At 36.1% G+C, this 27,143-nt stretch overlaps 1 protein-coding gene across 3 annotated transcripts in view; it reads left to right on the top strand.

Moving 5' to 3' along the window:
- The window catches only part of MEMO1 (mediator of cell motility 1), a 139,319-nt gene that overhangs the window by 63,205 nt on the left and 48,971 nt on the right, over nucleotides 1-27,143 (top strand). For 2 of the 3 annotated variants that reach the window (XM_066266849.1, XM_066266847.1), the window contains exons 3-5: nucleotides 8,898-8,966; nucleotides 16,446-16,558; nucleotides 18,484-18,595. In XM_066266849.1, the coding sequence (XP_066122946.1) occupies nucleotides 8,898-8,966; nucleotides 16,446-16,558; nucleotides 18,484-18,595 (294 nt within the window). The remainder of the gene's footprint in view (nucleotides 1-8,897; nucleotides 8,967-16,445; nucleotides 16,559-18,483; nucleotides 18,596-27,143) is intronic. The other variant, XM_066266848.1, reaches the window with a different exon arrangement.

Here is a 27,143-nt window from a genome sequence, read left to right as displayed (position 1 = left end):
CATGTAATAAGTGTTCCATAAATGTTAGGTATTCTGTGTGCCAAACATTTTGTTAAGTACTGCATTGTATGTTTTAAATTAGACACAGGAGACTGTACCACTTACAAGCTTTGTGACATACAAGTATTTAATCTCTTGTGTCTTTGTCTCATTAGTATAATTGGAATAATAATAGTACCTCCACATAGTTTTTTGATGATTAAATGAGCTAATCTGTATAAAACTTTCAGCATAATGACTTGCAATTATTTATTTAGTCATTCAGCAAATATGTACCAGGATAAATGCCAGGTCCTCTTCTTTGTGATGCTCTTTGAATAAATCAAAATCACTTCTCTCATAGCTTGTATTTTAGTACCCAGCGAAGACAGACAGTAAACAATTAATTACATTCTGTGTCAGGTGCTGATGAGTGCTAAGAAGAAAAATAAAGCAGATAAGAGGATTGAGAGTGACAACATGGGTAGGGACTTGCTAGTTTATATAGGATAGTAAGAATAGGTCTCCCTGATAAGGTAACATTTGAGCCGAAATGATGTGAGAAAGAAGTTATGCAGATACCCAGGAATGGAGGATTTAGGATGGGGAACACAAAGGCTCCAGGGTATTCTTAGTGTGTTTGGGAAAAAGCAAGGAAGCCGGTGTAGCTGCAGTGGCGTGTGTGAGCCAAAGAGTAAGGGATGAAATAGGCAGCAGGGGCCACTCCAAGGAGAGGCTTTGTAGGCTAGCTTAAAAACTTTGGGGTTTTTTTTTTTTACTATTTTTATTTATTTATTTTAGAGGAGAGAGAGAGAGAGAGAGAAGGGGGGAGGAGCAGGAAGCATCAACTCCCATATGTGCCTTGACCGGGCAAGCCCAAGGTTTTGAACCGCCAACCTCAGCATTCCAGGTCGGTGCTTGATCCACTGCACCACTACAGGTCAGGCCAAAACTTTGGTTTTTATATCAAGTGAAATGGCAAATCATGAGAAGTTTGAGTGGAAAAGTGACATGATCTGACTTAGGTTTGAAAAGGATTCCTCTTGCCTGCTGTATGGATGTTCTGTTTTGTGGGAGCAGGGTGTCCAATTTAGGAGGCTTATTACACTAGTACAGAATAGAGATGACACAGTGGCTTTGATTAAGGCTGGTGGTGAAGGTGATGAGAAGCAGTTTATTTCTGGATAAATTTTGAAGGTAAGAACCAATAAAATAGAAGAGTCAAGCCTGTGAAAATGGAAAGATGGAATTGCTTTTACACTGATAAGGAGCAAACCGGTGGAGGTGGGTGTACAAGTGTGTATGTAGGCTCTAGGATTTGACTGATCATGTTAATGATGAGATGCCTATTAGTTATCCAAGTGAAGGTTTCAAATGGACAGCTAGATACATGAATTTGTAGTACAGGGAAGAAGGGCTAGGCTGTCTTGGTGTATATATCACAGGCTATAGTTACCTAGGAAATAAAATATAGAGAAGAGGTTCAAGGACTAAGCCCCCTTAGGCAAGCCAGCCTTATTTAGAGGGCAGGATGAAGATGAGCATTTGCAAAAGAGTTACTGAAGGAGGACCTCGAGCAAGAAGGAAAACCAAGGGTGAGTGGTGTCTCTAGGAAGCAAAAGATGAAAAATGTGTCAGGGAGGAGAAAAGGATCAGTGGTGTCAAATTCTGCCAATCAGGCAAATAAAATAAGGACCAAGAATTTGTCATTGGATTTTGCAGTGTAACCATTACTGGTTACCTCGATAAGAACAATTTCTTTGGAGTGGTAGGGATAAATGCATGATCGGTGTGGGTTCAGAGTAGGAATCTGAGAGTGAAATGAATATTGTGAATATGGATCGTTTTTTTGAGGAATTTTGCTGTAAATTAAGGAAACAAGACAGTGGGAGTATGGTGTCAGAAGAGAATTTTTATTCAAGGTGCAAGATAGTAAAGTGTTACAATGCTGATGAAATGACCCAGCAGAGAAAGAAAAATTGCTACAGGGGTAAGAGGGGAAGTTTGTATAAGTGAGAATCTTGATTGGTTGAGAAACAGTGGGTCTGTATCATGAGATAGGTTGTATTGTCTTGCTCATTAGTTTGCTGGTACTTGACTAGTATGGTATGCTTCCTTCCTAGTTAAAACTTGTTCTAAATGTGGGAACTGAGGTGAATCAACATATAACTAAGTTAAAATTAGTTATTCATGAAAAAGTAGCTAGATTTTTGTTTCTTTCTTGTAGTTAAAAATTGAAATCATTGGCAGTGGCTGGGAAATGAAATGTTTGAGTCTATGTTACAGATATATTGATTTGTAAAAGATTTCCAGGTTACCATAAGTTTTAAAATAGATATTTGAAAATAGTTTTGGCTTTGGTGTGTATGTTTTTGTTATATACTGACTTTTTATGTTAATGCATATATAGATAATTACAGCCATGTATTATTATATGGTTTTTAGAAGTAATTGTTTTCCTTTGCAGTTACTTTTTTTTTTTTGAGGTAGAAAAGTAACAACAAATATTTTATTGATATATAAGCATGAAGGTTTTTTGTAAGAATATGCTTATATAGTAAGTAGAAAACTTAAAATTTTAAGATTTCTACATTATTTCAAAACAAGTCTATCAAAAACATACCTTAAATTTTATAAATTCTAGTTCTCTGGAATCAGCTCTTAGATTTTTCTTTATAGTTGTACATTATATAAGGGGAATCTTAAAAAAACAAACTCTGAACCTAGATAGCACACTTTTAAAATACTTAGATTGCTCACTTTTATATTGATGTAGATTAAATAGGATGATGTCATTAAGAATAAATATTGACTTGTAAACCAACTGTTGATCAGTCTTTTTAACTGTTGATCAATTTTTTAAAATGTTTATTTTATTGATTCTAGAGAGAGAGGAAGGAACAGAGGGAGACAGGAACATCAATCTATTCTTGTATGTACTCTGACCGGGGATCGAACCCAGTAACCTCAGTGCTTCGGGACATTGCTCTAACCAAGTGAGCTACCTGATGAAGGCCATCAATCTTAATGAATTCTAACCTATATGACATATAGGCAGGCACATTTGGGGGATTCAAAATAATTTGATTAAAAAGTATTCTTTGTTTGAATTTCAAAAGACAATATGTGTCCCAGGGATATACAGTGTGTCCATAAAGTCATGGTGCACTTTTGACCGGTCACAGGAAAGCAACAAAGGACGATAGAAATGTGAAATCTGCACCAAATAAAAGGAAAACCCTCCCAGTTTCTGTAGGATGATGTAACACCGTGTATACAGCGGAGCAGCCCATGGCCATGCCAGTCGAGATGTGGACGGTACAGAGGAAAGTTCAGTGTGTTCTGTGGCTTGCTAAATTCGAATCCGTGACCAAAGTGCAACGTGAATATTGACACATTTATAACGAAGCGCTACCACATAGGAATAGCATTACTTGGTGGGATAAGCAGTTGAAGGAAACCGGCATTTTGGTGGAGAAAATCCGTTCTGGTAGGCCATCAGTCAGTAACGAGTCTGTAGAGGCTATACGGGATAGCTACCTAAGGAGCCCTAAAAAATCTGTGTGTGAGCCCACATCGAACTGCGCTGAATAGGTATGAAACTGGGAGAGTTTTTCCTTTTATTTGGTGCAGATTTCACATTTCTGTCGTCTTTTGTTGCTTTCCTGTGACCGGTCAAAAGTGCACTGTGACTTTACTGGACACACTGTATATTTAAATGATCTCCTGAACTAGGAGTTCCAAAAACTTTTCTATCATGACTGCTAGACATCTTGGTGCCTAAAGTGTTGTTTGTCTTGCAGTATGAAGGAATAGCTTAGCAACCCTTAGAATGGAGCAGTACAGGCATGCATCATTTAAGAAACCTCTTACTGAATATGAAAATATAATCAGATAATTGGGGAAGGGGCTTATTTATTTTTTACTATATAGCAAGTACTGTGACTATGAAGCCCCCTTAATACATTTAAAATAAATTTTAACTTGTTAGTAGTTAATTACTAGGAATAGTATGGAATAAAGGATGCTTTCACTTTCCACTGTTTACCGTTCTTTATTTGACTTTTTTATTGTGTACATGTATTACCTTTTTTTTTTTTTTTTTTTTTTTTTTTACAGAGACAGAGAGAGAGTCAGAGTGAGGGATAGAGAGGGACAGACAGACAGGAACGGAGAGATGAGAAGCACCAATCATTAGTTTTTCGTTGCGCATTGCGACACCTTAGTTGTTTCATTGATTGCTTTCTCATATGTGCCTTGACTGCGGGCCTTCAGCAGACCGAGCAGCCCCTTGCTTGAGCCAGTGACCTTGGGTCCAAGCTGGTGAATTTTTGCTCAAACCAGATGAGCCCACGCTCAAGCTGGCGACCTTGGGGTCTCGAACCTGGGTCTTCCACATCCCAGTCCGATGCTCTATCCACTGTGCCACCACCTGGTCAGGCCATGTATTACTTTTAATATAAAAACTAGTTTAGTCCCTGGCCGGTTGGCTCAGTGGTAGAGCATCGGCCCAGTGTGTGGAAGTCCTGGGTTCGATTCCAGGCTAGAGAACACGGGAGAGGTGCCCATCTACCTCTCCACCCTTCTCTCTCTCCTTTCTCTCTCTTTCTCTCTCTCTTCCCCTCCTGCAGCCAAGGCTCCACTGGAGCAAAGTTGGCCCAGGCACTGAGGATGGCCCCATGGCCTTTGCTCAGGCACTAGAATGGCTCCAGTTGCAACAGAGCAATGACCCAGATGGGCAGAGCAACGTCTCCTATTGGGCATGCCGGGTGGATCCCAGTCGGGCATATGTGGGAGTCTGTCTCTCTGCCTCCTTGCTTCTCACTTCAGGAAAAAAAAAAAAAAAAAATCCAAAAAAAACCCCAACTAGTTAAAAATAGAAGGGTAAGAAATATTTCTATAGAAGACTGGTTTGTGTATAGTTAAGCTTACCTGTAGAGCTCTACCATTGTATATTGTGAGACAATGAATTTTCATACATTATGTATTAAATTGAAGTTACTAGAGGTGTGCAATTGTTTCTTTCTCATCTTTGTTTATATTAAGCAGTAGGCTATTCGTGGCAACATCTGAAATCCTGTATATTTTAGCGTAAAATATCTAGATATGCAACATTGTGGTTAGTTTATTCTTGTTTGATTTGAGTAATTTTAATAACTCTCTTTAGCTCATATTATTGTTTACTTAATGTTTGTGAGATTCCATTTTGTAAAAATAAAGTATTCTGAATAATTGTCTAACCTGGAATTTTGGGTGGAATATATTCATCAACTAGTATTTTTTATTAAACCAGGAATCTTGAGGGCCATTGAATAGTGCCTCTGAAAGAAAATAATAAAATGCTCGGTGCAGCAAAATAAAATGGAGAGAGGCCATGTGGAGGCTGCTGCTTCTGCAGATAGTTCAGTGCCAGTTGTCATTCAGGCTGATCCTGTATGTTCACAGGTGCTTTAAAATTAGGTTTCTAGCTTGCTGAGTCATACTTTAGCTTAAGTAGATCTTACAGACTTTTCTTATTACTAGAGGTCTGCTTATTTCATTTGGTCCAATCTTCTCATTTCATCCAGTCCAATCTTTTTATTTTGCAATTTTTCTGCCATTAAAGTAGCACTAGGAGTATGAGAACCTGACTCTGTTGAATCCAAGTAAGCACTCTTTTATTATTCCCTCTTTGATCAAAAGCCTCTGATGGAACATGTGGTAAACTCTTGGCATTCACAGTTTACACTGTTCACCTATATCTTGGCAGTCTGAGACTGAACAAGTGAAAGTCCATGTCATGTAGGAATTGGTAATTTTCCTGACATGGGAATTTAAATTGTACCATACTGCAGGGTTGCTTTGTGAGAAACTCTCACTTACCCAGTGAATGATCATGGACAATGGCCTTGTATCCTCATTTGATTGCAGCTCTGTGGGGGCACAGACATTCTGGACAGTTAGGAGCTGGACTTTTTGTAGAAAAGTCTGCTGTGTAGGAGTAAAGGGAGAAACTAAAGTACTCCTTGTTAAAATAAAGGATCAGTTTTTAGAGGCATGGTTTAGCCTAATGACTAATTGTAAATATTAAAATATAATTTTGTATCTGCCTTCGTGAAAAGTTACACTGGGAGTCAGGGTGACCAGTAAAAGCTAGCAGGGATGATTTTGTAGTAAGGATTTTATAGATTTAAAAGTCTGAGTGGGTGCCTGACCAGGCAGTGGCGCAGTGGGTAGAGCGTCGGACTGGGATGCAGAGGACCCAGGTTCGAGACCCCCGAGGGCGCCAGCTTGAGCGCAGGCTCATCTGGCTTGAGCAAAAAGCTCACCAGCTTGGACCCAAGGTCGCTGGCTCCAGCAAGGGGTTACTCAGTCTGCTGAAGGCCCGCGGTCAAGGCACATATGAGAAAGCAATCAATGAACAACTAAGGTGTCGCAATGCGCAGTGAGAAACTTATGATTGATTGCTTCTCATCTCTCCATTCCTGTCTGTCTGTCCCTGTCTATCCCTATCTCTGACTCTCTCTCTGTCTCTAAAATAAAAAGAAAAGTCTGAGTGGGACACAATTTTCTGATACATACTCAAGTATCTATAGAGCTCAAGATTTTATTGGTCTTCTGGCTGTTAGGCACAAAAGAAAAAAGCCTAGATGCTGCCTGGTGAAGCCTCTTTTATTAGGATTGGTCCCTGACTCTCTTTGAGTAGTGAGTTTTTTTCATGCTTGCTGACCCCCAGGAGTGAGTTTCTTTCTACAAAAAATGAAATTAGTTCCAGTTCCAGTTTTATTAACTTAAAATCATGTTTGTTTGACAACCAATTTATGGAAACAAGGAGAATACATTTGCCTTTTTCTAATGTTGTCTTACACATTTTTAAAATAAAAATTTTTGTACGATAGTACTCTGGATGATCAGGAGGCACGAGGACGTACATGAATGTTCGTGCTACTCAAAGGGTTAATGAAACCTTGTTTCCACATAAATATAGAATCATAAATTCTATTAGCAAGAGAAGGGGGCAGGAACAGGAAGGTTCAGTGGTGAGATTTGGTAGTAATTACTGTGGCTTTCTTCGATACCATATATCTGGGTGCCAGAATAAAGGAAAGTATGTATTAGAAATTCTCTGCTTTGACTATGATCTTGGTCCTTTCATGAATTAGTTCCTCATGATGGAGGTTAAGAGGGGTGGTATACTTAATGATACATTTATTTATTTATTTATTATTATTATTATTGTATTTTTCTGAAGTGAGAAGCAGAGATACAGTCTCCCGCATGTACCTGACCGGGATCCATAGGGCATGCCCACCAGGGGGCAATGCTCTACCCATCTGGGGCGTTGCAACTGGAGCCATTCTAGCGCCTGAGGCCGAGGCCACGGAGCCATCCTCAGCACCAGGGCCAACTCGCTCTAACTGAGCCATGGCTGCAGGAGGGGAGGAGAAGAGAGAGATAGAGAGAAGTGAGAGGGGGAGGGGTGGAGAAGGAGATGGATGCTCCTTCTGTGTGCCCTGACTGGGAATGGAACTAGGGACTTCCACACGCTGGGCCAGTGCTCTACCACTGTGCTAGCCGACTAGGGGCACTATTTTTTTTTAAGTATTGGATTGTTTGTTTTTACATTTTAAAAGTATTCAGATATAAGTCCTTTGTCAGACACATGCTTTATAAATGTTTTCTCCAAAACTGTTTTGTCTTTTTGTTACTGGGCATCTTAAAATTGGCCCTGGTGGGGAACAATGTACTCCACATTAACTGACAAATTAATACTACAAATCAGAGCATTTTTCTTTTTGTTGATTTTTGTATTGTAAGATACAAAAGTAAGAAAGTAATGGGGAAAGGTTAATAATACAAATTAAACATAAAATTATGTTGTGTCTGTAGCCTTTACATTATGAATAGCACAAAAAAGTGAGGAAGGAAATAGTTTCCTAGTATTTGAAAACTTATCTAATCAGTAAAGAAGTCATTCAAGTCATAGTTGAATGAGTGATGGTCTTCATTGTTTCACTCCTGTCAGTGGCAGCCATTCCTTGGCTATGAATAAAAGAGCTAAGCTAAAATCAGTGAAAACATTCTGTGACAGTTAATTGACTATGTGGAATTTGCAATAAAGAGTATTACATTTTTTTTATTATTTATAAATTGTGTGGTACATATCGTTTAAGTAGAATTTATATTAAGCTTATTTACATATGTATAGATGTGATATCTACACATATTTATACATATGTTTAGATATATATTTTTATACACACACTTTTTTTTTCTGTAGAACCAGTTGTTAAACATTTACCAGTAAACCACTAACCAGCCACTAATAAGAAAGCAGTAAGGCAAATGTTTTGTAGACTCCCATAACTTGAATGAGTCAAGAAAGAAAAATGAGCTCCAGATTCAGTCATTCCCTGGTGTTAAGAGACCCAGACTAATGCTGAAAGCAGAGGATAAAAGGCATGTGTAGTGGAGGGAAGAAATGAAAGGCATAATACACAGAAGGCCAAGTCAATTGTCATAGCACTAAAGACACAGAGGGAAATGAGTTGTTGAAAGGTATTTGTTTTGGTCTGATTTGACTTGTTCTTGGTCTTACCATTGTTATGTTATAGTCTGCTAATGATATTGAAAAGGAATGAAAAAAACTCATTATCATCAGTGTTACATTAATAACTTTGTGTAAGCCTTGAATATCTCCAAATTTATCTTTTCTTCCAACCAAAAAAATTACAGAATCCTTTTTAAAATTTAAAATCAGAATACAGAACAATTATCTTTTTAATTATCATTTAGAAGTCTCATTATTAGTCACATCGCTTTTTAATATATACATTCAATTGTTATGTTTGCCATAGTTATATTTCTTTCAAAAGTTTTTCAGAATATCTTGGTTTTTTAATCTGTTGATTAAGTTTTAAAAATATTTTGTTTTGTAGCCATGCAGGATACACGTACTGCGGGTCTTGTGCTGCTCATGCTTACAAACAAGTGGATCCAGCTGTTACGTAAGTAATAGCGTTAGAATGATGCTGGGAATGATATCATAATTGCTTTGTCATTGTAGAAGTAATTTGTTTTGCATACTTATTCTCTATTTCAATAGGAATTTTACTTTTTATAAATTTGATTATATCTTTTATAGGTTATAGAAAGCTTTAATTCTATTTTTTGTTGTCTGAACATTTAGTTTTTAACCTTTCCTTTGGTTGGTAAAATGTTTAGTTCTGGAAATATTAGAAGGTTAATGTGATATTGTGATTTATAAGAAATATATATTGGGTCATGCAGATGACCAAAATGTATTCTCATATATATTTGGTTTTAGTCCACAGTTCCTGACTCACAGGTCCCCAAAACCCTTGAAATTCTCTAAGTGTTGAGTATGATAAAGATGGCTCTTGTTATAGAGAGTTTTAGTGAAGTGACTTTTGGATCTCACCTAAGGATAGGGGCTGGTTGCCAGGAGAACCAATGATATGATGAGGGGGCTGGACATTTTCTGTCCTGCTCCTGACCTCTGGGGAGTGGGGAGAAACCTGGAGGTTGAATCAACTTCCAGTGCCCAATGACTTAATAAGTCATTACTATGTAATGAAGCGTCCATAAAAGCCCAAAAGGACAGGGTTCAGAGAGCTTCCAGGTTGGTAAGATCTAAGGGAGTGTGGCACCCTGAAGAGGGCATGGAAGTTCCACTCCCTTTCCCCAGGCCTGTCGTAGGCATCTCTTCTGACTGGTTGTCCTGTGTTATATGCTTTCATAATAAATCAGTGGTTTTGTAAGTGAAATGTTTCTCTGAGTTCTCTGAGCCGCTCTGCAAATTAATTGAACCCAAGGAGTGGGGGTCATGGGAACCTGATTCATATAGCCATCTGGTCAGAAGGATAGGTTACAACCTGGGCTTCTGACTGCATCTGAATCCGGGGTTTGGGGACAGTCTTGCAGGACAAAACCCATAACTTATGGAATCTGATATTATCTCCAGGCAGAGAGTGTCCCAAGAATTGCTTTTTGGAGGTATGGAGAACACCCCCACCCAACACACATACGTTGGAATTGGGTCCAAGAACACTAATGGTTAAATATTTTGGTTTTAAATTTTTTCTTTGGAAACCTGGTGGTGAGCATTTTTAAGAAAAATGCAGAACCCTTTATTCTGTTTTAATCACTTTGTAAGTTAAAATTCTTTATAGTACTTATTAAGTTGTGGTTAATGAAAGAATACATTTTCATTGACAGAATAAGGTACCTGAATTATTTTAGAATTTGACTGTATTTGATATGGTGTTTGAAGCATATAAGCATTTAATAATTTAATGTCATCTCTGAAATTAGCTTTATAAACATCTTTCTGGCAAATTGAGACTGAGTAGTATACTACTTTCTAAAATGAGAAACTTGTGAACTTTAAAAAGCTAATTTCTAAAATAACAGAGATGACAACTTCTAAAAATTTCTGCTGGAAATAGCCACCCAAATTACTTAATTTTCTGACCAGCATTTTATTTAAATACAGTAGTTAATTTACTACATGTGAATCAGTATCAGGGTCCAGTCTGTATTGCTAGTTGCATACACACTATGTGAATAGATAAAAATCAGTTATCCCTTCTGTTTAACGTTGATTGTTAGTGGTTGTACTTGTAATAGTAGTACATTTGTACTAGTAGAGATGAAGCATCATCATTGAAAAGTAACTCAGAGCAGCGTTGAGTTTAAAAAATAATCTCACCCGCAGCCTATTCTTTCTCCTTTGAGCAATTTGTTCAATTTTTTAAAAACAATAAAACTGCTCTTTTTTGGTTTTATGTAGTTGTTCTGCACATTTTGTGACACTTTTGTTGAAAATTGTTTTTAGTAACTTTTAAATAATAAGTAAAATGATAATGTGCCAGATTGATGAGGTTTTGGTTAGCCCTGCCTTATATTTGATGATTTGAGGGACATCATTAACAAATATTTCTTGATACATGTTTAATATATAATTTTAGCTAAATTATTTCATGAATGCAAACAAATAGAAATTAGATTGGAAAGATTTTCAGAAGTTTTCTTTATTTGACCCTGGACCTGTAAACCAGCTGTTGTTAAGGTTAGTTTGTGTAACAGCTTTTTACAAATCTTTTTCTATTTGGCAGAATTTTTATTGATGATGATGTATTGGAAATTAAATTTGACCTTAGAATAATACATAGAGAGATGTAGAGCCAATATTGGTAGAAGTGGAAAGCTCGTGCTAAATAAGTAGATGGAAAAATGAAAATGGAAGATAAAAGGAATAAAAAGGAAAGAGAACCAAGGACTAAGAAAATGATGAAGGAGGTTAGTAAAAAGAGAGACAAATGATAGATGATGACATAATCAGCCTATTTTTTATAATTAATATATAATAATTGAATTCTGAATAGATAAATATGAAGGTCCGAGTGTTAAAAATAATAGACAGTCATATTCTCTTGGAAGTGCCCCTCTCTTAGATTTGAAGTGTCTTCAGAGTCCTTTGAGAAAATGTGGGAAACTTTTAGAAACTATGAGGAGCATACAGAAATAATAAATTTAACTTTCTCTGAGAGAGAAGGTTGAATTCTATACCATTAGCTTCCATTCTGAGCTTTCACACGAATCCATTTTCTACCTGTCAACCAGGATCATCTTTCGTACTGTCTTGCCCTCTAAAGGGATCTTTTACCTTCACATGATTTTTGTAGCATCTTGCATGGAACATTTGGAAAGTATTTATTTATTGTGTTATGTAGATTTTTCAAATGTGGAATTTTATCATACAGTGTCAAAAAAATCATTTGTAAGATAACCACCAATTTCATCAGAAAAATCTTTAATTATTGAGAAGCTGTCAATCTCACAGGGATAGAAGTTTTGCAAAAGTCTAATTTTCACTTGAAAGCTTCAATTTTGTGATTGGCAACAAATATGTCAAATGTTTTCTTTGAGGTGGCAGGCTCATTTTGTTCATCTTAGAAAATTTCTACCAGCTACCTAAATTAGAATAACCATAATTTGTCTACAGCCATATTTTAATGTAAAAATTGTGTTATATAAAAAAAGTTGTTTAGCTCACAACTCACAGTCACACATTCTTTCCTCTGAGACATCCTTCTATATGCAGAGTACTTCATGCTTTTATTACTACAAATTTTGTCACAGAATATTTTTATAAAATTGTACTCAAATTTTAAGATTTAATGAAATTAAGTGAAACTGTTTTCTTAAAGAAAGACTTAGTGTAGGTGAAGGTGAAGAATACATGACTGTTAGTACATCTTGATTCCATTACCCTGACAGTAGTTCTGATGTGCCAGCGGTTTACCCAGCCTCACTTTTGTATTGGAAGTGCAGGTACCATCACAATGGAGAGGGCACGTAACTTCTTTGTATTATTATGAAAATAGTTTTGATTTTGTGGACTTCTTGAAAGACTCTTGAGGAATTCACAGTTCACACTTTGAGAACTGCTGTGATACAGGGTGATTGGATTTAGATTGTAGTTAAGGTCTGGATACGTCCTTGAGAAAGGCATCTTAGGAGAGATGATTTTTAAGCCAAGCAAAAGGAACATGTGGAGCCTTTGAAGTAGGCAAAGTTGTTTGTGTCATCAAGGAAGTGCAAGAAGACCAGTGTACACAAAAGTATTGTGATCAAGGGGAAGAGTAATACAAAAAGGGGCTGTTTTATTTGAGATATTAGAACCCATTTTAAGGATTTTGGATTTTATCCTCTGATCATGAAAAGCCTTTGAAAGACTTCTTAAGTAGGAGAGTGATAGTGTCCAACTTATGTTTCAAAATTAGCAACCTGTCTAGCTATTTAAAATTTTTTCTTTTTCTTTTTTAAGTGAAAGGAGGGGAGATAGAGAGATGGACTCCCGCTTATCCCCTGACTGGGATCCACCTAGCAACTCCATATAGGGCCCATGTTTGAATCACCCAAGCTATCTTCAGTACCTGAGGCCAGTGCTTGGCCTAGGTGTCTGGGGCCCACACTTGAACCAGTCTAGCCACTGGCTGTGAGAGGGGAAGAGAGAGAGAAGGGGGAGAGGAAGGGAAAGAGATGTAGATGTGTGCCCGGACCAGGGATCAAACCTGGGATGTCCGCATGCCAGGCCAATGCTCTGTTCACTGAGCCATCAGCCAGGGCCTTTAAAATTTTTTTAAAGGATACATTTAGTTAAGTTCTTTTCTGTATGTATAGTTACAAAGTCTTTTTCCATTACTAAAACTTTAATAAAATAAAGATAAACTCAATTGAGTTCCTTAGATAGTAACTTGATTCATATCTTTCAGAAAGTTTTGCATGTCAGAAAAGAGATCAAAAAGGAATCTTATTTGGGGCCACATGACATTGTATTCTTTAATTAAAATATCTGCACTTGCCATGAAAAACCTTTTAAAAATTACTTGTGTTACATTATTTAGGATAAGTGGTTGAATATTTATGAGGGCACTCAGGTAACTTATGTATTGGGTTCACAGATGACACTCATAGTAAATAACTCCACAAATGTGAATTTTCTGGAGGTATTATATGTGAACTACATTTATTTCTAAGAGAATGCCTACTACTTTTCTCCCATTCTTTCATAGTAAAGGTTTCTTTTACATGTGTGACATCAGTGATGACATGCTAATATTTACTTCTTTAAAGACAAAGCACCTTGGAATTTAGGAAATAGAGAGGAAGTAGCATTGCTTTTAATGTGTTTATTCCTCATTTCTCTACAAAATATTTCGATGGCCTTGCTGTTTGTGGATCTAGCAATCTTGCACAAATAAAAGAAATTGTGTTTTTAATTTTCACTATTAGTACTCCTTTTGTTAGCACCCAGCTAACAGAGACCCATTTGTGATTACTTCTGGTTTAATATATTCTTTTTCTTGAAACTTTAATGATACCTGGACTTTTTTGGTTTGTTTTTGGGTATATCACTTTTAAGGTTTTTATGTTGATGGGACCTAAGCTTCTTTTTTCCTAATATCTCTCTTAACTAAATGTGGAACTTCACCATGTTGTCTTCGGTGAGTTTCTACCTAATTGGGAAGTATCTGCTGGATACACAGTTGGATAATTCAGATTGGAGGGAGGTCTTTTCCCCAGCACTCTGCATCTTTTCAGTTAGCTTGGGTCTGACAAAATGACGAGCAAGGTGAATGAATAGTCAGTATTCGAGGAGGCAGTTAGACCTCTCAAACTGAACTTGTGATCTTTATTTCTGGAGTAGTGCTCTGCTCATCTTTTGGCCACTGTAAGACCTTGCTACACTTATTTATGAAATGTATCTAACCTTGAGTTTAGATTGATATTCTAAAAGTCTTTTCATACTTTAATTATCCTGGATTCCCACGAGTACTCTGATTTTAAATATTCATCCCATTCCCCTATCTTTTCCTAGAAATGTATTCCTCAAACATAACAATGCTTTTTTCTGTACTTGATTCTCTTGTTCATATAAATATTTGTCCTTAGGCAACTTAAATACTCAGAGTCACTATTATCTATGCCTCACATTAGATGTTAATTCAAACATCATGGGGATATTGATGTGCTGTTAAGATAGGAGAACATAGTGGTGTTTCATGTTCATTTGGGAATCTAATCAATTTTGGGGGGCAATCTATAGATTTTATTTTTTTCTGAAATGGTTATTAAGTTGATCATAATGGTGATGACAAAAAGTGAGTATTATCGGTGGTGGGAGGAACAGGAAAAGAGATTATGTTTCTCACTATAAATAGCCTAGGGATGCAGTCTTCGATGTTTGCTGTGTGTGGTTTAGTGAGGAGGTTCTGGGATCTAAATTGAGAATTGATTTTTTTCTTGTTCATCTCTTTCTTATCTCCCACCCTCTCCAAAAAGCAAATAACATACAGCAGACAATAGGTTAATTGTCTTAGATGTAATAGAATTTTATCAAAATAAATATATTGCTAACACACACATTCTTGGCCTGCAAGTTTTGATATGAAAGAACTAACTCATGGGTTAGTCTTAATCCATTAATTGAGCAATGAGTAGCCCTTAATTTTCTAGGTACATAGCTAATCATATATTTCCTTCTTTCTCTGTATTTTGATCTTTTGGGTTAGTAAGTTTGTGTGTGAGTGTGGTGTGTGTAAGTTTCGTTCATGTGAATCTGGGAGAACAGAGAAAATGGATAGTTTGGGAATTTAGATTGTAGGGATGCTTGAGATAAAATGAAAGGAAGTTAATTTTATTCTTGATGTCAGGATAAAAGGATTGTAATGATTCAGGCTACAGTGTAGCCTAATTATTTTCTTTAGCCTACAGTGCAAGTAATACATAATCAAGTTTCTTTGTTTTTGAGAAGGACTTCTAGTTAAATGGGAACAGAGAAAGTTTATTACACAGAATTCTTCTCCACAAGATACCTTTTTTTCTCTGCCAGGGAAGAAATATGAAAATAGCTTTATCAGAATGCTTCTTTGTCATAATACTTTGCTTGGATTTGTAGAACCTATACTATTATGCATTTTTATTGAAAATGTAGTAGCCCTTAGAAGGCGAGTTTAGAATGTGTTAGAATTTTGAAATTTTACTTAATAGCTGAAATGTTTAAAATTCAGTTACTGTAGTTACTGAAAACTTTCTAGCTATTGTGAATACAGAGATGAGTTTAAGCATAGCCAGTTGGTTTACTGTAGGTAATTAGTAACTGGTATTTCTGTGTGTTGCACACGTTTTTTTTAAAGGCCTTCCAACAAAAATACAGAGATAAAGAAATGAACTTAATTAACTGAGGAACAAATCATTTGTTTGCCAGGGCTGCAATAACAAAGTACCACAAACTGGGCAGCTGAAACTACAGGAGTTGATTTTCTCACAGTTCTGGAGTTGATAAGTTCGAGTTCAAGGTCCTGGCAGGGTTGGTTTCTCTTGAAGCCTCTCTCGGTGGCTTGCAGATGTGTATCCTCTTGATGCTTCTTTATTTTTATTTTTATTTTTAATTATTTATTCACTTTAGAGGAGAGAGAGGGAGAAGGGGGGAGGAGCAGGAAGCCTCAACTCCCACATGTGCCTTGACCTGGCAAGCCCAGGGTTTTGAACTGGCAACCTCAGCATTCCAGGTTGACGCTTTATCCACTGTGCCACCACAGGTCAGGCCTCTTGATGCTTCTTTACATGGTCATCTCTCTGTGCTTGTGCAACCCTGGTGTCTCTTCCTCTTCTTACAAGGACATCGTTGGATTCAGGCCTTACCATCATGGCTTCCTTTTAACTTAACCTCTTTAAAGACCTTGTCTTTAAATATGGTTATATTCTGATGTACTGGGGTGAGACTTCAATGTGGGAATTTTAGGGCAACACAATTTAGCACGTAATAGTAGGCAGTGAAATCAATCAAGAAAAATAGTACTATATGTAATTTTAAAGATTTACTTTCTTTTTTCTTTTATTTAATAAGGTTTGTGAGAAGTGCAATTGTTCTGTGTTTTTTGTTGTGTATCTCCTAGCCGGAGAATTTTCATCCTTGGGCCCTCTCATCATGTGCCCCTCTCTCGATGTGCACTTTCCAGTGTGGATATATATAGGACACCTCTATATGACCTTCGTATTGACCAAAAGAGTAAGTATATAGAAATCACCCAGCTTTTAAACAGCTAAAGGTATTTTTAAAAATAGGAATTATAAGTTAATTAAAGTATAAATCTGAATTTTAAAATAATACCTCAATTAAAAAATAAAATTTGTTGTAACTCATTTACAAAAAATGAAAACAAAGAAAATTTTTTTTATATGCTTAAAAGACAATCACAGTTTTTCTGCCAACCACAAAAATCTGTCAGATCCACTAGTCTCCAAACTAGCGGTTGCATTTATATTCAGGAAAGTACCATGCACTCATTGTACTGTGAGACAAGAAATTAGAAGCCATCACAACTGGATTAAAGATTTGGGCATGCTAGTCTGCCTCTGTGTATATAAATAATGGTGATAATGCCGTTATTTCTTCTTGAATGATTTTTATGGTAAAAATGAGACTGTAGTTGTGAAACTCTGAAGGAAAAGTGCTACATAAATCTTGTCTATTTTATTTTTTAAATCATCTATTTTGATTTCATTTTTTTCCCATAGAAATCCCAGTTTTTATTTAGTTGGGTAATCATTTTATATATTGAATGTGTAAAGTAAAAAAATGTGTTATTAATGTTTTACTTTACACAGTATTTTTGGAGGATTGGGGAGAATAATTAAAAAATACAAAACAGTATAGAAAATAGTGTTCCAAATATTCATGTGTTCATCATCCACAGTTGACTCAGAATTTCCTCCTCATCTGAACTCATCCAAATCAGTTTACATTCCACCAGTAACCACCTTTATCTATGGACTTGATGTGTGTCCTTTCAGTTCATCAAATTATATTTTAAGTATGTTGACTGCCTATTGTTCCAAGAAATTTTACAAAATTTACTTCTGTACAGTAAAAAAAATCATTTACAAAGGAAATGATCACCTACTTTTTTCTTATTTTTTTAGGCCTAAATTTCTATAATTTGGGGTTTTAAGTATTATGGAGTATTAGCCATTTGTTAGAATTTATCTTATTAATGAAGTTGTATTTTTACTAGCCTTACTCCCTGAGCTAGTTTTAGAGGACATACTTAATTTTTAAAACTTTGTTGTGACAGTCAGACAGTTTTGGTATTGGATAGCCTGCCAGAGAAGGAATGGAAGATTTTTAATAAGGTATATTTTTGTAGAAAATAGTCAGAGTACCATTTGTAATTCTTTCTTTGATATTGGCAAACCCATTAACTTGATGTAGTTATAAAAATATTGGTTCAGTTTTATAACATAAAAATACTCATATATAATAATTTTTATACATATTAAATTCCATGATTTTCTTTCTGTACAATATTCAATTTTAAATGTAATTCATCAGAAAGGTCTGAATTACTAGCTCATTTTAATATTATGGTGAATTTATGTTCCAATCTAGCCTGTAAGCTTTATTTTTAATTTTGAGGAAACAGTATTCTTAGAGGGAATTTTCTGTTCTTACTATGGCCAGAACCTGAGGTATGAAATAATAATCCTATTTATTTTATTAAAAAGCAAAGCAAAACTCAAAAACTGTATTATTAACTTCATGAGCAAGTAGATTTTTCCATATTTCAGTAGGAGTTCTAATCAACTATGTTCTTGTTAGCATGGCAGATTCAAGTTAAGGAAAGGCTTAGACCTGAAGGTGATTTTTGATATAATAAAAGGAACTGATGAAAAGCTTAAATGATTACTTATGTAACTATGTAACATAAAAATGCTTAGTAAGTTATTACATGTATTATTGTTCTGTCTGGTATGTAAAAAGCTATTTTTTTCTTTTTTTTTAAATAAAAACAGAGGAAAAGAAAATGAAGGATAATATTATGTGGTGCTTCTGTCTCTTGCCAAAGCATGTAGTTTTGTGTTACTGGATGGAGTATCACAGGATAAGGATATACATTAATATATTTGTTTTACTATATTTTGAAATCTCTTTAGTTTACGGAGAACTATGGAAGACAGGAATGTTTGAACGCATGTCTCTGCAGACAGATGAAGATGAACACAGTATTGAAATGCATTTGCCTTATACAGCTAAAGCCATGGAAAGGTATATTGATTAATATAAGAAATCCCAGAGAAATCATAGATAATAATTTCTTTGGAATTATTTTAACTAGGGTAAGATAATCATTAGGGTAAGGAGATTTAAAAATTTTTTCTTTGACTTAAAACAATACAAATTTATTCTCTCACAGTTCTGGAAAATTATTTGAAATGAAATAAAAAATTGAGGTTGGATTTTCTTAATGTGGATTGAAGTTGGTTTTGAATAGTTTGCCTATGAAGGCTGAACATATGAATTGAGCTGGTTGTTTTAATAGGAGGAAATATTAAAAAACCCTGTGTGTGTGTTTGTATATATGTGTGTGTATTTGTTGGTTTGCCTGTTACTTTACTCATTAGACATTTGTTTATCTTAAAATAACAATTATACTCTTATCTGGTATAGTGCCATAGTAAGTAATATAAAATATTAGATTTGGGAACAGCATCAGAGGTTATTTATTTCAACCTTACATAAAGTACATGAATTGTTTTTATAATATGATTGATAGATTAGTATTTGATATCTGCTAAAGGTCTTCCAGTGATAGGGCACTCAGCAGACTCAGTAGTACTAAGTAGAGTGAGGACAGGGACAATATCTATTTTGTTCTCCGCTTATACCTCAGTGCCTAGCACAATGCCAGTCACCTAGCAGTCATTAATTTATTTTGGTACAATGAAAGAATTGTTTTAAAAGCTTTCTTTTAGGTCAGTTTTAAAAGTAGAATGTCTTCCTTTTGAAGGTCAGATTTCTTTCATTTTTTCAACCATTTCCATTATGACTTAATATTCCATATATAGTTTGACTAGTTTTAAATATGATGACATTATTCCTTCTCTAGTTCTCATCACTGTATTCTGTCAGTAAAGACATGGTGCATTTTAGGTTCTCAGTAAATATTTGTTAAGTTAATTGCATTAATGAAATTTGAGATTACATTAACATTTTTGTGCTGTTGTGGCGAATGTATGGTGGTCAGCGCAAACCCAAGGCTTTTTCATATTGTTATGCTGGGTTATTTTATCCTCTTGTGCTTTTGTGGTTGATTTCTTTTTAACCCAACATGTATGTATCTCCATTACTTCTGTGTAATTTTGTCTTTTTGGTTTTAGTTCTTTATTGCAGAATTTTGGGATTGTTTCCACTACTAATTCTGTTAAAGTATTATTCTTTCATTCTTACATTATTGATATCTGTTTACAATGATACTTATGAGGAACTGCATAAATCTGCAGAAGTTTCTAAAAACCAGTGTGATACTAAATTATAAGCAGTATAATTTTAGGTTAATTATATGTTAATGCATTCTAATTCTTCAGAAATTGTTAAAGCAATATGTGATGTTTATTTCTTGGAGCGTTAGTGCAATTGAAACCTTCCGTTCTTTAGCTATGTAGGATAATAGGAAACTTTCGTTATTTGCTGAGATGTTTTGTCATTAGAAAATAAATATTTTAGACTTAGTAGATTTCAAAACAATAGAAACAGTAAACTGCCAGCAATATCCTTAAAGAAGTTTTAACAAAATAGCATTTTTGTTATTTCAAAAGTAAAACATGCATTGTGGAAAATTTTTTAAAAATAGAAATTTAAAACAAATAAAATTCCTGTTCATAGTTTCCCCTCTATTAAATAGTGTTAAATAACTACTATTAAGCATATCAGTTGTTAAGAAAATCTTCCCTATATCACAGATTACATTAGAATCCCTAATACTGACTTAGAAAGTACCCAGTAGTTTTCCTTTGTAGCCTTTGCCACACTCATTAAGTGAGAAACAAATTGCTCCAAAATTTAGAGGCTTAAAATCACAACAATTTTATTGCTCACAATTTTTGGGTCAGGGAACACCTTGCTACAAGATGTTGACTGAGGTGGCTCTGAACAGGCTAGAAAAATTCAAGATCTAACGCTGGCTTTAAAGACACTTCATTTGTTCTTTAGGTGGCCTTTTTGTCCGTTAAACAGGTCTTTCACTCTTGGTCTCTCACTAGAAGGCTAGCCTAGATTTCCTTACATGGTGATTCAGGGTAGCAAGAGAACAAAATCAATGTTTCTTGGCCTATTAAGGCCTAGGCTGAAACTACATAGCATCGTTTTCATTGCATTTTGTTTTTCAAAGCAGAATTCACTGTCAGCCAAGATTATAGTGAAGGAGAAAGAGTAGCATGTGTGTAAATGAATAGGAGGAACTGTTGGCAGCCGTCTTTGCAGATGGACTTTCATAGTTCTTCCTCTGGTGGACAATTCATATCTCTCCAACATGCAGTACACATTCCTATGTTGCCCAGAAATAGCATTCAGTAATGATCTCAGATTCAAAGTCCATTATCTTATGTTCTACATTAGATTGGGATGTGGATGAGGCTCCTTGGGTATAGCTTCTCTTTATTTAGATACCTGTTAACTAAAAAAAGTTACATTCCTTTCCCTCAGACACTCAATATAATTTTGAGATAGGGACAGTTAACCCCAGTTGATACTCCTGTTAGAGAGTGAAAGAGAATGGGAAGCATGTAGCAGCCTTTGGTTTAAAGCAATTCTGAAATCTAACCAGGGAACAGAGAATGTCCTTTATTCTGACTTAGTTTTGTCTCTGGTAGTGGCTTTACAATTCATTATTTCTCTTGACTTGTGGCTGAGTCCTTTGGGCTCTTGGTTCCTCTCCCTAAAATGGGCCTTGTTTGCACCTGAGTAGCAATTTCAGTCTGCTTTGTGTATGTGACAGTTTTAACAGCCTAAAGGCCTCTTTAGGCCTGTTTCATTTGAAAGTGTCCCCCCAAACGAATAGGACGCCATTAAACACTTTGTGGGTTCTTTGTATATCAGATTACAAGTGCATTCTATTAGACCAGTGATTTTCAACTGGTGTGTTGCGGCAGGCTGGTGTACTATATGACCTTTTAAAACATGCAGCCCCTGACTACTTAGAGGCACAGACCTCTTTTCCCTTACATTGTCAAATAAAAAAATCAAAACAGCCGACACAATAGCCATCCCACGTGAATGAATCAAAATTATACCTATTTTTTGGTCAGATCAGCAAAAAATATGGTGTATTTTGGTGTGCTGCAGAATTTTAGTAATTTAGTAATTAACACATATTTTATATGTTATATATATTATATACTATATTCTTACAATAAAATAGAAAATAAAGTGTTATTAAGGAAATCATATGGAAAATACATTTATAGTACTGTATGTATTTATTGAAAAAATTCACATATATGTAGACCTGTGTAGTTAAAACCCATGTTGTTCAAAGGATCAGTTGTATTAAAAAAAAATTCTGCTTGTAACTCTGTGGTTCATGCTTTTCTTTTTTTTTTTTTTTTTTAATTTTATTTATTCATTTTTAGAGAGGAGAGAGAGAGGGAGAGAGAGAGAGAGAGAGAGAGGAGAGAGAGAGGGGGGAGGAGCTGGAAGCATCAACTCCCATATGTGCCTTGACCAGGCAAGCCCAGGGTTTCGAACCGGCGACCTCAGCATTTCCAGGTCGACGCTTTATCCACTGCGCCACCACAGGTCAGGCCATGCTTTTCTTCTTATACCTTTTTTCTCATACGTGGCGTAAAGAAGCCTTTGATACTCTGAATATTTTGCCTGGAAATCTTCTTAGCTAGATCTGCAGGTTCACTAGTTATATTTTTAATCTTTCAGGTTACTTCATGTGACAAGTATGCTGATTGTTCTGCCAGCATATAATACGGGTCACCCTTATTCAAGCCTCCTATAGTCATCCTTACTGCTCTTCCAGTTTCCAGTTTCCTTGTTGCCCGATCAACTACTGCCTGCTTTTATGAGTTGAAAGCCAGTATTGCGTGTTTTAGGTTTCTGTTACAATAGTACCCTTTCCAAGTACCATTTTTTGGCTCAGTCATCTGTTACAGCATGTCAGATCACCTCAAAGTGCTTATTTGTTTGTGATTTTGTGGGTTAGAAATTTGGTCAAGGATGAGGGGCTACAACTCGTCTCTGTTTCATTTGCCAGTTGAGTCAGGTTTACTTAGGCTGAAGGCTCCTAGATGCCCTCACTTCCTGTCTGGGGCTGTGATGTTGGTTGTCTACAGAGGCACCTGAGTTCTCATCTTGATGCTATCTTCATCTTTTGTCTCTTATCTTTAAGGGTCTATGTGGTGACCCTTATAAGCAGGATAGCCTTGAACTATCATGAAGTACACAGCAGTTCATAGTAGCAAGAAAGCAAAAGTAGAAACTTCCAGGCCTCTTTATATCTAGGCTTGAAACTGGTACAGTATCACCTATGCCACATTCTACTTATCAAAGCAAGTTGCAAAGCTTGGTCTAAGGCAGGGGTCTCAAACTCGCGGCCCGCCCACCAATTTTGTGCGGCCCGCAGATTAATCCACGAAGTTTGATTAGTCTGCGGGCCGCACAAAATTGGTGGGCGGGCCGCACGGCCGCGAGTTTGAGACCCCTGGTCTAAGGGGAGGGAGAAGGATAGGCTTTACTTTTGATGGGAGGGAGTGGAATGAGCATTCAGAGGTGAGAGGAATTTGTAGTGACTATATTTACTAACAGCTTACCATATAGTACCACAGTAGTTAAATGGTTCTTTGTTTAATTACTTAATATAGTCTGCTGCCCTTCTCTGGTAGTTACCTATTATGTTCTCTGCCAGAGGGCACTGGTGTACTTGGTATCTTCTGTACCCAGCACAGTAGTACCTGGTACACAAAAAGATTTCAGTAATTGCTAAATGAATTAATAACGATCTTCCCATTTTCAATACTTTTATTAAATATTTTTCTGAAAATGAAGTCAAATTTTTTACTGCTTTTCATATCATGAATATATTTCCATTGCTCATTAACCCTGTTGAAATTTAAAAAATACATGTACATGGTTTGAAAAGGTAACAGCATCAAGAAGTACAAAGTGAACAGAGAAAGCCTCTCTGCTTCCCTAGCCAGTGTTTACTGACATTGAAAATTATGCATATACTGACATAATATATGCATGTTTGTATTTGTGAGGTTTTACTTATATGTGTTTATTTGTATAAATAAAAATATGTAAATAAGAGATTATATCTTATGTTCTTTTTCTGATCCTTTTTCCATATATTATCTTTACCACTGAAATTCATATAGTAATGGCATTTGAAAGAGTTAAACAACGATATGTAGAAACCATCTATCTTGAAAAAAGTTAACTCTTAAATGAACAATATTGAATCCCAACTTCTCTTCTTCTTTGTATTTTACTGTTCACTTTCCTTTTCCTCCTTCCTATTCACTGTTAGTTTACAGTTTAAAATTGTAATTTTGATGTAATTTACCTGGAGTAAAATGTACTCTTTATCTCATAAAATTCTGTGTTTACAAATGCAGATTTGTATATATCCATATAGTCAAGATACAGAACAATTCCTTTGCCCCAATTTCAGTGCTTTTTGTGTAGAAAAATGTACAGAGTATATAGGATGCTTTAATAAATTTGCAAGAGTTCATTTGAGAAATACGGCACTGTAAGACTGTTGATGTTCACTGTAGAGTATCATTATTATCTTAGCCATATAATACTTTGTTACTGTCAATATTTTGGAACATGGACAGTTTGAAACACAGTACAGTGTATTTAAATATGTCCATCTAGATGTGTGATAGAATTGGGCACCTGAAATTTGTATAATTATGTTAACCAGTGTCACCCCAATAAATTCAATTAACAAACATATGTTCCGCCCTGGCCGGTTGGCTCAGCGGTAGAGCGTCGGCCTAGCATGCGGAGGACCCGGGTTCGATTCCCGGCCAGGGCACACAGGAGAAGCGCCCATTTGCTTCTCCACCCCTCCGCCGCGCTTTCCTCTCTGTCTCTCTCGTCCCCTCCCGCAGCCAAGGCTCCATTGGAGCAAAGATGGCCTGGGCGCTGGGGATGGCTCTGTGGCCTCTGCCCCAGGCGCTAGAGTGGCTCTGGTCGCAACATGGCGACGCCCAGGATGGGCAGAGCATCGCCCCCTGGTGGGCAGAGCGTCGCCCCTGGTGGGCGTGCCGGGTGGATCCCGGTCGGGCGCATGCGGGAGTCTATCTGACTGTCTCTCCGTTTCCAGCTTCAGAAAAATGAAAAAAAATAAAAAAATAAAAAAAAATGTTCCATCTTCTCTTTAAGGTTGTAGCCGATCTTACTAATTCAGTGTGGTTAGGATTTGATAACTCTTGGAGTTATCAAACTTAGACTCTAAAAAAACCAAACCTTTATTTTGCATAGTTTGCCAAGTAATTAAACTAACTCATGTATAATTTTTATGTTTACTTAATTTGTATTTTTGAGTTACCTGAATGGGGACACTGCTATCAGATGCCTTTGTGTGGTATCGAACACTATTAACTAACCAGTTTTTACTATTTGCATTAAATGGGACATTTGTTAAAATTGATGAACCAATATTGATGCATTATTATTAACTACAGTTCTGGTTTAATTAGGATTCATTCTTTGTGTTATATAACACTGGGGAACAAATTTTATTTTTTCATTTTCTGTTGCATGAGGCTTTAGAACTGTTTCTATATATTTCTGCATCGCTGATTCCAAATCTGAAATAGTTTTTTTGGTGAATGCTCTAGTTTTTATGCAATTTTAATTTCTTTTTGTTACACTTAATGGCATGCATTGGTTTTTAAATTGGAGTTAAAGGGCAACGACTCTTGGATTGAACATAACCACAAGGCAATTAATGTTTTACAAACATCACTTTTACATAATTATAGTTGTTTTTAAATGAAAAATATTATTATCTGATAAAAACATCCTCTTATTTTGTTTTAAGATTGAATCATAGCTTCTCTGAGTAGGCGTAAATGTAAGAATAGTCCTGACACATTGTTATATATGTGGCTATTACATACTTCAATGTCACAATATTACATCATTTGTGACACTTGCATATATTACCTATTTTCAAGTTCCCCTTGGCGATCAAGACAAGAATTGGACTCCTCATATTTTGTGTCATAATTGTGAAGAAATGCTCCGTGACTGGACAAAAGGAAAACGCAAAGGAATGCCTTTTGGTATTCCCATGGTTTGACGTGCCCATGGTTTGGCGTGAACCTAAGGACTACAGCAGTGATTGTTATTTCTGTCTGATCCATACAAAGGGTAGGGTATCAGCAAGAAAAAACGGCATATGATCGCATATCCTAATATTTCTTCAGCAATACGACTTATCCCACACTCTGAGACACTCCTGGTTCCAGTTTTCAATGGTTTTATTTCTTCTAAGGACGAAGAAAGTGAACATGATGAGCAAGTGTATTTTGATAAGATGCATGAGGAAATGGTTGTAGAATCTGAAGGGTCTTCTTCTGATGCCAAGCAGTCATTAACCCCTCAGCAGTTTAGCCAACCCGAATTGAATGACTTAGTAAGAGATTTGGGCCTATCAAAGAAAGCAGCTGAATTATTAGCCTCCAGGCTTCAAGAAAAGAATGTACTTCACCGGTCAGCTAAAGTATCCCATTTCAGGAAGTGTGAACAAATTTTTGTGGACTTTTTTCCGAAGACAAACACTTTGTTTACTGCCATGATACCAGTAGTATTCTCAGCCAGCTAGGTGTTACCACTTATAGTCCAACAGAATGGCGGCTATTTCTTGACAGCTCTAAACGAAGTCTGAAATGTGCAACGGTAATGTTTATGCAGCAGTTCCAATTGGTTATTTAACTCATCTGCGAGAAGATTATAATGACATAAAAACTGTCCTCAACTTTCTGAAGTATGAGGATCATAACTGGATCATTTGTGTGGATCTTAAAATGGTAAATTTCCTGCTAGGACAACAGAGAGGTTTCATGAAGTTCCTTGCTTTCTGTGTTTGTGGGACAGCCGAGCTCGGGAGAAACACTGGACACAGAAGGAGCGGCCGAAACATGAAGCTCTAGAAGTAGGGATGCAAAATATTGTGAATGAACCTGCAGTTAATCGAGACAGGATCATTTTTTCCCCACTTCACATCAAACTTGGCTTCATGAAGCAGTTTGTTCAGGCTTTGAATAGAGAAAGTGAATGCTTTCAACATATTCTTTCTGCTTTTCCTGACTTGTCTTTTGAGAAGATAAAAGCAGGTGTATTCAATGGACCTCAAATTCGAACCCTCATATGTGACGAAGAATTTTCCAGGAAGATGAATAAGGAGGAGAAAGCAGCATGGCAGTCCTTTGTGGCAGTTACAAAGAACTTTCTTGGCAATAAAAAAGCAGAAAACTGTGAACTTCTGGTTCAAAGGATGCTGTTGGCTTTCCATAACATTTGGATGTAACATGAGCGTTAAGATTCACTTCCTGAACAGTCACTTTGATAAGTTTCCTGAAAATGTTGGAGCTGATAGCGATGAGCAGACTACTGATGGAGCATCAAATGAGATTGTCCTCAACAAGTACAAAAACACAAGAGTTACGCATATTTTTGCCTGATTAGAATTTAAATAAGTTTTGCGCAAGTTTTATGATTAAAATAAGTGTTTTAATATGATCTATTTTGAAATTGTAGACAAATTCTGATGCAATCATATCTTTTAGTG

The sequence above is a fragment of the Saccopteryx bilineata genome, chromosome 3, assembly GCF_036850765.1.
Source record: "Saccopteryx bilineata isolate mSacBil1 chromosome 3, mSacBil1_pri_phased_curated, whole genome shotgun sequence".
In the NCBI taxonomy this organism is placed as follows: Eukaryota; Metazoa; Chordata; class Mammalia; order Chiroptera; family Emballonuridae; genus Saccopteryx; species Saccopteryx bilineata.
The sequence above is the reverse complement of the archived record's forward strand: the minus strand, read 5'-3'. Positions and strand labels throughout refer to the sequence as shown.